This window comes from Hippopotamus amphibius, chromosome 9 (assembly GCF_030028045.1).
Source record: "Hippopotamus amphibius kiboko isolate mHipAmp2 chromosome 9, mHipAmp2.hap2, whole genome shotgun sequence".
NCBI lineage: Eukaryota > Metazoa > Chordata > Mammalia > Artiodactyla > Hippopotamidae > Hippopotamus > Hippopotamus amphibius.
In genome coordinates, this window is record NC_080194.1 from 49,600,458 (window position 1) to 49,613,044 (window position 12,587).

At 39.9% G+C, this 12,587-nt stretch overlaps 1 protein-coding gene across 1 annotated transcript in view; it reads left to right on the forward strand.

Annotated features, from left to right (window-relative positions):
- Window positions 1-3,270: 3,270 nt before the first annotated feature.
- MMP20 (matrix metallopeptidase 20) overlaps window positions 3,271-12,587 on the forward strand; it is a 46,313-nt gene continuing 36,996 nt past the window's right edge. The window contains exons 1-2 of the mRNA XM_057695100.1: window positions 3,271-3,396; window positions 10,247-10,494. Coding sequence (XP_057551083.1) covers window positions 3,271-3,396; window positions 10,247-10,494 — 374 coding nt within the window. The remainder of the gene's footprint in view (window positions 3,397-10,246; window positions 10,495-12,587) is intronic.

The following is a 12,587-nucleotide window of genomic DNA, read 5'->3' on the forward strand; positions in this document are numbered from 1 at the left end:
CTGAACTACTTGATACCTTTTTTTTTAAAAAAAAAGTTTTCTCTTAAATTATCCAAAACTGGTTTTCATACTTGAAACTTAATAACACTGACTAGTAATACATCCAGAAAGTGACCAAGTCAATATTTAATTCTAGGTCTGTCTAAATACAGAGCCCTTTAATAAGTCAACTGGGCAATCAGTAATTTATTCAACAATCATTCATCAATCCATCACATGCAAGAAGGTACCATCTCAGCAAGCTAAATGTTGAGGATTTACTGAAATCCCTATGGAGTTGAATTCAGCTAGGGTCTAGAAAAAAGCAGTTCTTTGCAGTGAACTTGATTCTACATTATAAAATGCTATCCCCTTATATTAGTGGTACATGGAAATGTAAGTTCTGTATAAAGTTTCTAAAAGACCCCAAAACATCAACTCAAACATCAATATACATGAAACAGAGGCTACCAAGCTCCTGTTTCATGTATATTATTTTATCATCCAATTTTTCTACAGATACTATGCTTCCCACATTTCTCTGTGATACAATCTCATTTCATTCCCTTTTAGTCATTGACTTGCTTCGATATGATCTTTTTAGGTTGGAATGATTTAGATTTAATTTAAATTTGACACAAGAATAACAGAAAGAAAACCAACTTTTGCACCCCTGTGAAGAGAGAAAATCAGGACAAGAAAACACCTAGTGAGAGATTACCAGCTTGAGTTTGTCTCTTTGGAAGGGTCAAGGGTATTGCCTAGCGATGGCCTTAGGTAATACCTATTCATGTGTGACTTATAAGTGTAAGTGACTTATAAGAACATAAATTGTTACTCCTCTTCATTTTTTGCATTTAACAATTGAAGGGTCATGTTTGGGAGTATTGGGACTCATTGCATTCATGCAAATGAAAAGTGGATACTGGAATCTTCTAGAAATATCTAGATTATACCTTATAAGTAGTTATTTACTTCAATCTGCTTCCAAAAATGGGACTTAGCAAACTCTTAGGAGTCCTCTCTGTTGGCCCCAGAATTTCTTGCTGTCATTCCTCCACTCCCTGTCTGCACTGGGGTCATCACGATGCACTGGAACAGTGGTTTGGGGAGAAAACGGCAATGCGATGATCAAAAGGAAGGAAATGTCAAAGACTCTTTCTTTGTTCTTCAATTGTGGCAGCTGCTATGAAGGTGTACTAGTAGCCGTGCAGAGGACAGGATAACATATAATTTTGAAAGATTATTGTAATAGTCTTTTCCTTTCCTCGGACCAAAAAGTAGCAATGAGTATATGTCTGTACATTCATTCATTCATTTATAAAACAAACTTAAGTGACTTTTGTATCATTCATTCTTCAAGGAACTTATAATTTAATTAGTTGAATTAGTCTACTAGATCTGTGGTTTTCTTTCTTTTTTCTTCTGAGGATCATGTTTTGTGTGGCTTACAGCATGACAGAGATGATGTTCACATGTGTGACACACTCTCGTTGAGTACCTGGGGTTACTCACTAGACCCCATACATGGCCCATAGCCCTGCTGTTTTCTCTTCATGTAGGAAAGTATGTTAGCTTGCAATAGAGCGAGAGAGAGAGAGAGCACTATAGAAATAACCTTGAATCTAGTCTAAGTGTGAAAGTAAGACATTCACCTATATTTATCATTTAACAAATAATAGCATTAAATTATCGGCAGCAGACTTCACAAATGACTTTAAATACCAGGCATGTCACCACTAAAACACACTGCTGTAGATGGCAAGGGCAGTTCTGAACACTTTCTGTGACTGGGATGTTCTTGGCACTCTGTATATATTTTTCGTTTCATCCCATACATCATAATCCTGTTTGCTCATTTCCAAATTTAGCATGCAGCAGAATGACCTGGAAAGCTTGTTAAAATGCATCTGCTGGGCCCCGTTCCCACAGTTTCTGATTCAGTAAGTCTGGGTGGGGCCTGAGAATTTGTATTTCCAACAAGTTCCCTGGTAATGGTAATGCTGTTGGTCCAGGAACCACATTTTGAGAATCATTGATTGAGTCATCCACTCATTCATTCAAAAACATTAATTAAGAACCTACCCAGTGCCTGGTATCAAAGTAAAAAGATAAATTGAACATTATTCTGTAAGAGCTGATGTCTACTGAGCACTCTGCTGAGGGCTTTGTTATGACCTAATTTACTCTTTTATGACAATTCTTCAAAGTAAATACCTTTTCCCCTCTTTTCTAGGCAAAATTACCACAGCTAAAAGAGATTAAGTAACCTGCTCAGTCATTTGGACAAGTGTCAGAACTAGGACTTGAACTCATGTCTACTGGATGCAAGTGGCACCCACAGGCACCATGCTACGTGCTATGCTACCTCTGTAACACTAGGGCCTTATACACAGTATTATTGTCAGTCTTTTGCAGATTGAAGAACAAAACAAAACTGATGTTCAGAGAGGTTACATAATTCACCCAAAGTCACACAGCTAGGAAGTATCTTAAACAAAATTTAATCTCAGTTTGATGCCAAAGTGCTTTTTGCACCCTATGACACCATTTTTCCATGCTGTCTCTAAATCAGGAACCATCTAAATCAGAGCCAGGAACAAGAGTATGACTCCAGGTAACCAGAGTGCACAGAGAATGGGGAATGTACTGTTTCGGTTAACAAAGAACATCTCTCTTGTGTTAACTTATTCAAAAGCTTTCTAACAATTACCGGTGCATCTTACACCCTAAGTCAGCACAGTATAATGTCATGTTTCCTTGATGATTCAGGGTCTTACGTGTCTCAGAACCATCATTATAAAAAGCACTTGTTTCTGAGAAATGTCCAAGTGGATACAGAAGAAGGTGATTGGGGTGAATGTGTGGGGAGCCCAGAATTACTGAGGACAAATTTAAGTATATTCTACTCATTTACCTTTTCTGCAAGCAGAATGGAAAAGGCCCCAAACTGAGACTCATCAAAGGTTTCAGTTGAGTTGGGTTCAGATTAATCGTGTTTACTCCAATTCGTGTAAGTAGCTGACAAACTGCTTTAAAAGTGACTGTTTTTCTCTTTTTGCCACTTGGTAAATCGCAAAGAATGGAGCTTTCCCTGACTCCTGTGTACCGCTGTGTTACCCCGTCATCAGGGGAGAAAGGAGCTGTATAATTACCTTTTGAGACATGAATCATCCTTGCTCTCAGGGCCCAGACCTGTTTGACTCTATAAAAGCAGCTCAAGGTCGAAGTGCAAACGTGCACTGTCTGCTGTCCCCCGGGCTGCTATAATTACCAAGCCACTGAGAGGAGATGAAGGTGCTCCCTGCATCTGGCCTTGCTGTCCTCCTCGTCACGGCTCTGAAGTTTTCCACCGCTGCCCCCTCCCTATTTGCAGCCACCCCCAGGACCTCAAGGAACAGCTACCACCTCGCACAGGTTTGTAAATCTTTGCACAATTCCCTCTTCCCCCTCCTGCCCCAGAAAACCTAAGCAGAATAATGAGAAAATAAGGAAAATCTCTTATGGTTTTAAAATCATCTTCTAAGTCCAGTGAAGCCTAATGGCTACGATGCCCTGTTCAGCTGTGGCTGGTGTCTGGTACACGCTGAGGCCTGTGTTGCATGATTGCATAAATAAATGAATGAATATCTATCCAGGTATCTTGCTGCACACAGAATTTGAGGCAGCTTGCAAAAATACATGCATTACAAAAAGACAAAAGAAGTGTTTGAGGAACAACATAGGAGGAAAAATAAGGGCAGAAAAATAAAAATCAAAGTGTAGATTTGCACAGTAGAGGTGGGTCAGAAATTTAGTGCTACGATTCCTAACAGTCACAACAGAAAGATTTCCTGCGTGCACTTATTAGAAAAATGGCTCGTACTCAGGGCAAACTTGATCAGAATTTGAAGTGAACCAAGTTTTTCCTGGGTACCTACCCTGTTCTCACATGAGGGTCTTTCTTCTCTGAAGCATATTCCCCAAGTACCTTATTTACTTACACTTTCTGTACCTTCGGCTCTTTTAAAATCTCTCCCAACTGACTGTTGGAGAGGATCTGATAAAATAATTCATACCACAATTTCTTCAAAGACTAAATGTGACTCAAAGTGATTCAATGTATGTTTGCTTCCAAGTGTTTTTGGGTTTTTGTGGGTTTTTTTTAACCTTTAAAAGGAAGGTGGCAAAGTTTAACCTAAAGAAACAAGTCTTCAATGAAGGAATTTCCAAGATTTGTGAAAGGTGTGTAAATGAGATGTTTTTGCACCAGGGCCTCTGTTTCAAGCGTCTGTCACAGTGACAGCACATCTGTGATTGCCAACCCTAACTCAAGGTTGCTTTCTTACCTGCCAGGCTGCACCTGTGTACTGCATTGCAAAGCTGATTTTCACCTGTACACACTGGTGTGTACCTACCCATTGTTTACATTCTTCCATTCTAATTGGTCAATCCCCCTGTCACACCAGTCCTTAAACATTTTGAAAACAGCCCTGCCTATAAACAGCACAGTGGATGCCGGGTACGGACTTGTTGAATGGAACTACCTTTGACTTGAGTCCACTTTCAGACAAACTAAATTCCAAATAACACATCTCAGAATACTGAGCGGGGAAGTCTATTTCAAATTGTATTTTGCTGGTGCCACCAAGTTTGAATCCCTTCTCCCCAAATGTGATTCTCCCTCACCCAGCCTCATGCCACTCTGATTCAGAAGCTAGAGTCTTTGGGACCTTGAGAAGGAGGGTCACACTGAGGTCAGAACTGACCTGGTGGCTGAAAACCACGGTTTTGTCCAAATTCAGACAAACTATGGTCCTTGGGCCCAAACCAGCCACACCTGTTTGTTTACAAATCATCTACTACTGCTTTTGTACCACAATGGCAGAAACCACATGATGGAACCAAAAATATTAATTATTGAACCTTTGATGAAAACAATTAGCTGAACCCATAGTGGTCTATGCAGCAATAAGGCCATCAAGTCTTGGAAAAAGCTAACCTTTCTAGGAGTATTTAGAAAGAATTAGGTGTTCTTGGAATGTTGGGATCTCTAGTGATCCCATATGCCTTCCTCTCCAAAGCAAGTCAGCCCTCCTCAGTCTCCCTTATGACATGCTCTCTGAAAGACCTTCAACCAAGGATCAAGGAAACTTGCCAGTACCTGGCAAACAGGCCTTCTCCTGCCTGCCATGGCCCTGGCCCTGGCCATCAGCTCTGGGCAGGAACAGGTATCACTCTGCAGCAGGCTGGAATGATCTGGGCAGACCTCTCGAGTGGATCCCAGTGCCTAGAAAGAATTACTGTGTCAGCTTATAGTTTAGAGAAATACCTAAGAACTTAGGCTTGCAATACAGCAAATGAAACAACATGAAAATAGATTTACTTCATAAAGATGGCTTAAGTTCATTCATTCAGCAATTATTTATTGAATGCTTACTGTATGCTATGTGCCAGGGCCTGTTCTAAGCACTGGAGAAACATCAGTGAACAAAACAAGTCAGTCCCTGTTCTTACGGCCCTGACATGAAGATGATGGAGGAGTAGGAAGATGCTGGGAGAAGACAAGTCAACCAAAGAGTGCCCAAGTGATATTAAAAAATAAACTAACCTGGATGATAGAGAGTTACTGGGACCCTGGGTGGGGGGCATTTTCACCTGAGTAGTCCAGGAAGTGACACTTGAGATAAAGAACTATGTGAACCTGAACTTCACAATTGTGTGAAGATCTGGAGACAGAGCAGCCCAGGCAGGGGACAGAGGAAGTACAGCAGCCCAAGGCTAAAGGAGCTTCGATTGGAGCATCAGGCTAGTGTGCAAGAGGATACTGGCTGAGTCCCAGAGTCAGGCCAGGCCAGCACACTCCTGGGGACTGGGAGGCCAGGTCAGGTTGAATAATTTCTCCACTGCTCTCTTCTTTCTAGATCACTCACTAAGAGAGAACAAATGGTTTCTTGTGCCTGGAAACTCCAGACAGGAAACATTTCCAAATACTATTCACTTCTTCCTAAACCCACAAACATGATAATCTATGCTTGAAAAGATAAACAGGTTTTTAGTTGATTTACTTAATGCTCACTTGTATCTTTTAAATTCCAGTTGGCTAATTATCATAAAGTCTTGGAAAATGATGAAATACTTAGTCTCATAATCCAGAGTTATATTCTACTTTTTTTAAAACAATAATATCAATGCAACATTTAATACAGGCTGTTAAGTTGTCCTTAAAATAATATAAGCTTTTGCTATCACATTATTATGAATGTATAATTAAAGAAAATAAAAATAAAAACCTTCCAAATATGAACTGTTAAATTCAGGCACTTTTACTACTATTTTAATTCCTGTGCATAAAGATTTTTTTAATTGTCATTATACTCAAAATTTGGTTCCTACCTTTCTTATTATTGTATCATAATAAAATTTTGATGTTTATAGTATGTTCATAAATATCATGTTAAAAAGTTACAAATATTTCAGAATATAAGTGAGTTATAATTTATTTAGCCATTTTTGGGGGTACATGGAATATTTGCATATGAATAATGTTTCTATGAACATCTTTGTACATCAGCCTAATCTAAAGGATTACTTTTTCTGAATAGATTTCCAGAAGTAGAATTAATGAGTAAATGAGCATGCACATTTTAAAGTCTTTTGATATATTTCAAAGCATCTTCATGCTAAGGATCTCACTGGATCCTCATACTGGTGTGGATAGGACAGACACCAACCCCATCTTATAGATAAGAAAGCTGATACCAAAAGAAATTCAAAGGAATTGCCCAAGATTTTAGAATTTAGGATTTATCACACAGCAAAAAATTCCCACAGTTCCATTTCTGTGACTGAGCCAAAACAGAAAGAAATGTTGAATAAACCAAATCTTTTTTTTTCTTTTAATTTATTTATTGGCTGTGTTGGGTCTTCATTGCTGCACACGGGCTTTCTCTGGTTGTGTCGAGCAGGGGTTATTCTTCATTGCAGTGTGTGGGCTCCTCATTGCGGTGGTTTCTCTTGTGGAGCACGGGCTCTAGGTGCATGGGCTTCACTTGTTGCAGCACATGGGCTCAATAGTTGTGGCTCACAGGCTCTAAAGCACAGGCTCAATAGTTGTGGCACACGGGCTTAGTTGCTCCGTGGCATGTGGGATCTTCCTGGAGCAGGGATCGAACCCGTGTCCCCTGCATTGGCAGGCAGATTCTTAACCACTGCACCACCTAGGTAGCCAGAATAAACCATGTCTTGAACTTCGCCTTGTCTGGAAGCACACTTAAATCTGCGCTTTAAGTTCTTCACTCTCAGGAAGGACACTAGGAAAGGAAAGTTGGGAGAGGGTCCTGGGACACTAGCTTCTGGGATGCCCCTTGAGGCCTCTGCTATTATTATCTGTTAAACATTATTAGAAACGCGGAGAGCGGACCACCTGATCCCCAACCCTAGACTCCTGGGGTTTCAACAATGGGGGATGGGGCCATGTACGACACTTATGGCGAGTCCTGAAATCTTTGACCCAGGCGCACAATCAGGTGTTGAGCCGACAGCACACAAGTGTTAGAATAGAACACAAACACAGTTCTAAGTGTGCATCTTTGTGCCTAACTGAACATTTTGACTCTGAAATGTATGCTAAAACCTCGCCAATATCTTTGGCAAGGAAGTGCGCAGAAGAGTTTGGGCTCTGTACCTCAGAACATATGATAATCCTCCAAAGAAGCATATTTTCTATATTTTGCCTAAAGAAAAAGAGCTCAAGTGGTAATTGAACATCTACTGTGCACCTAGAACTGGGTCAGGCCAGGGCCCGCAGGTGAGAGTGATGAGAAGGCGGTGGACTGTAGCAAAAGCTGGCAAGTGTTCACTAGTCTAAGAACCACATCCCGTGGGAGCACCCAGTGGGGAGCAACTCACCTGTGTCACCACAGTAACCAACCCTTGTGTGCTCTTTAAGTAGAAATAGTTTCTGATTTTATCTTTACTTCACTAAAGATAGTTTTAATCCTATTTACTATGACTGGCCTTAAACCTTTTGAGCTGCAGTTCTAGCATCTTAAGTACATTTTGAAGAGAAAACGTTTTATTATAAAAATTGTGTATATTCACAGCAAAAGAATATGTAAAATGCATATGACTAAAACAGAATTATTCTCAATTCTATCACTAAAATATACCCACTGTTAATCCCTTAGTCTATATTTTTCAAAACGCTTTCTATGACTCAGGGCTGGAACTAGTGTGAAGGAATGACACAAGCTTGGACCCTGTCTCTATTTAAAATTTTGATGATTTGTCCATCATTGGATTTTATGCATTAATTTTTATTTTTTCCAAAAAATATTGCATTAAATATTATTTTTCTTGATCACTGAGTATTTGGCAACCTCCACCTAGTTCCTAGTTTATGACTATATATCTGTGTGTATTAATATGCACACACTTCTGTCTACAAACATGGCTTGTCCTATAATAATAGTTGTAAACCTCTTTTCACTTAATAGATCATAAGCATCTTCCTATATGACCATATTTTGTAAAACCAAAATTAGAATTTAGAGTGTAACACAGAACCTAACAAGGGAACAAAATATTTAAAGTCAAAACAGCCTCAGAAAACATGGAGCACCTGGCCTTCCGCACAGAGCTCCCCTGTAAAGAGAGTCATTTAGACTCAGCACGAGCAATCGTGTTGCCACAGCATCAGCCTGAGCAAACAGAATGGCTCAGAGAATCAGCATCCTCTCCTGCCAAAAAGATCAGCAACGTAAAATGCTTAAGATGACCTAACCAGACATGGAAATGAAAGCAGATAGTCACACCTTTGTTTCAGGGCACCTGCCCTGGGGTTCAGAACTCCATCGCCCATTTCCTCCTCTTGGATTCTCATCTCACTAAGATATTTACAAAGATCGACCACCAGGGAAGTGAGCTCCTCTATTGGTTGACTCCACAGTAAGAACACAGAGCACCTTGTCCGAACAAGTGAGCGAGTCTTACTCCTTTTCATTTTTTCCTAAACAATTGCTGTTCATGTTCATAGCCGAAAACTTTGGGATATAGGAAAGAATAAAGAATAAATTGTCACCCATAATTATAAAATCGAGAGATAAACAAGATTAGTATTCAGATATATTTCTTTCCATTATATATGTTACTTATGTTCATTATAAATTATATAAATGCTAATTATCAATGTATTGATTAATGTCAATTTTAAGTGTTAATATGTTAACATTATTATATTAATATACAGATATAATACACATGAACATAATATGTATATATACATTATATGATTTTGTTTGTTTATGAAATTATTATTATAATCTGTATAAATACTTCACTTCTGCCTTTCTCAGTATATTGCCATTATATTAACATTATTATTCCATGTCATTAAATATTTTACAAAAATATATAAAAATGTGTTTATATGCAACAAACACCTTATAATAATATACAAATATAAAGTTTTATATTTAATAAAATATAGATACAAACCTTTAGCTGACTTTTGTTTTCCCGAAATAAGTTGGGTGGTTGAAATTCTTGGGCCAACAGCAGGCTCTGACCCTGCACTTGCGTAACCCTGTCTCATTCACTTCACCCAAGAAGTCATACAGAATGTTCTGAGTGATATATTAGGAGTTTTAAGCCTTTAAGTGCAAATAAAAGCCTTATAATTTATGGCTAATTTCATTTGCTTCAGGGAAAAAAGAGCCCATCCTAGAAACCCGCCCCTTGAAAATAAGTTGCACACCACGTATTAAACACACCTGAATTAATTAAAAGTCTCAGGTGGGAAACAGATTGACCCGCTGCCTTCATGTAAGATGAGAGGCTGCAATAGAAGGCCTCAGAGAGTTAGGAACATACTGATCTTGCATAATGTATAATGAAAATATGACACTAATATCTGCTTTCCAGAGAAATAAGATAGTCTTTGTTTTATAGATTGGTAAAGACTTCAATGATAAATAAATGGTCTGTGGGGAAAATGTTCACATTATTCTCCTTCATTTTTTCCTCTTAAATAACTACTCATTGTAGAAGACAATGCATGCAAATTAAAAAATCTAAAACCCCACCACCCAAAGATAATTGTTGTCAATAACGGCATCTATCTGTCTAAGCTTATCTATGCAAATATTTCTAATTTTTTCAAAAGTGGGAATATGCTCTGCACACTATCTTTAGCATATCAAGAACACTGTCCCTGTCTTGCTTGAGAGTGAGTGTTGCCCAGAGATCGAGCTCGTGCTGTGAACGTCAGCCTGCCTCTCCGTTTCAGGCATACCTTGACAAGTATTACACAAAGAAAGGCGGGCACCAGATTGGTGAGCTGGTTGCAAGAGGAGGCAATTCCATGGTTAAAAAAATTAAGGAGTTGCAGGCGTTCTTCGGCCTCCGAGTCACCGGGAAGTTAGACCGGACCACCATGGATGTGATCAAGAGGCCTCGCTGTGGAGTTCCTGATGTGGCAAACTATCGCCTCTTCCCAGGTGAACCCAAATGGAAAAAAAATACTTTGACATACAGGTAATGAGATCGAGTCTTTCCAAATTCAGAGAGAAATAGTCTCTCTCTCCTTCTTTCTTTTCATTTAAAAATATCCTCCTTCTGATCTGTATACAAATCATGACTTATCACAATCATAAGAGAGAATAAGAACTTTTTAGGTCTAATCTTTGGAAAAGGACAATGGAGAATTTACTAGAAAATATGATCTCAGGAGTGTCATAATGGCTGGCCCTTTTTGGCGTTACAATTTTGCCAATTAGAGACAACACTTTTTTCTCTAAAGAAAAATAATTTAGTCTAGGGTTAATAACCTGATGGTACCAACCAGTTCTCTTAAAACCATCTCTTAAATCAGAAGTAAATAAACTCACCTACTAATAAATTAATTTTGTATTAATTCCAAAAATAATTTATTGACAATTTATTAAATGTCCACATAGGCATTCAATTTTGGAGATATAAAAGTGAGTAGATCACCTTTCCTCTCCTTTGGGGGAGACACATACAATCAGTTATAGCTCTGGGTGAGGAGTGTGAAACTACAGGTCTAAGCAGGGAACTGTGGCAGCACATGGAGGGAGCTACCAAGTCACCCAGGGACTGGCCAGTGACATCTCAGCCTGACTTGAAGGCAAAGCGGGAGCCAGTCAGCCCCTAGTCCCAGGCTCCCCCATCTCCCACCTTATCCCCTCTCTGTCTCCACATTTGAGCATGGCCCCCACCTGGCCATCCTCTGGCTTCCTTCTGCCCTAGATGGAACAAGGATTCTGTGTGATCTAAGGGTACCCACCCAACCAGAACCTACACCCTCACTGTGCTCTGGGTTCTCAGGCCAGAATTCCAGCCCAGCAGCCTGCATCCATTTGTAGGGCCAGTACAGGCCTCCTTCCCTGGTCGGTCCACCCTCCGTTGGACTGTCCATGGTGCTTCCTAATTATTATACTACATTTTACTGTTATCCTTGTTCACAAGGTCATTTACATCTCTTATCTGTATGATGGAAACAAAGTGCTGCTGTTCATCTCCTCCCAACTTTATGTTCACTGGCAGCAAGTTGGTGGTTGAAATTAACCATAGTGAGAATATGTACAATGTGGAAATCAGCAAACCCTGCAGAGGAGGAGTTTTGGTCATAGAACCAATTGTTAAACTGTACAAGCACACCAATGATTCCCTGTGCTCAAATCGTGGCCCAAACCCCAGGGGAGATCAGATGATTTCTTTAGGCCATGAGTCCTCAATGCCCGGGCCACAGACCAGTACCGGTTGGTGGCCTGTTAGGAACCGGGCCGCCCAGCAGGAGATGAGCGGTGGGCAGGCCAAGCTTCATCTGCGGTGCTCCCCATCCCCACCATCGCTCGCATTGTCCACTCACCCACTCCTTGGAAAAACTGTCTTCCTGAAACCAGTCCCTGGTGCCCAGAAGGATGCTCTAGGCCGCTTGTTAGTTGCTGTGAGCCTATGAGTCCATAAGGTGGCCCTCTGAACACAATTATTAGTCTCTGCTTAAGCATAAGAATGCCACAAAAATCAAAGCGTTTGAGGAAGAAACACCCTGTAAGGAATAGAATACCCAAGAGATTATGAGATGATTAAGGGTAAGAGAGGGAATTTTTATATATAGTCACAAAGTCCTCCATCATTTCTTTTTATTTTTAATTTTTAATTTTTTATTTTTTATTTTTTATTTTTTATTTTTTTGGGGGTACATCAGGTTCAATCATCTGTTTTTATACACATATCCCCGTATTCCCTCCCTTCCTTGACTCCCCGCCCTCAAGTCCCCCCCACCCTCCCTGCCCCAGTCCTCTAAGGCATCTTCCATCCTCGAGTTGGACTCCCTTTGTTATACAACAACTTCCCACTGACTATTTTACAGTTGGTAGTATATATATGTCTGTGCTACTCTCTCGCTTCGTCTCAGTTTCCCCTTCACCCCCCGCCCCCTCCCATACCTCGAGTTCTCCAGTCCATTCTCTGTATCTGCATCCTTGTTCTTGTCACTGAGTTCATCAGTACCATTTTTAGATTCCGTATATGTGAGTTAGCATACAATATTTGTCCTTCTCTTTCTGACTTACTCCATCATTTCTTAAGGCGAATTGTATCGT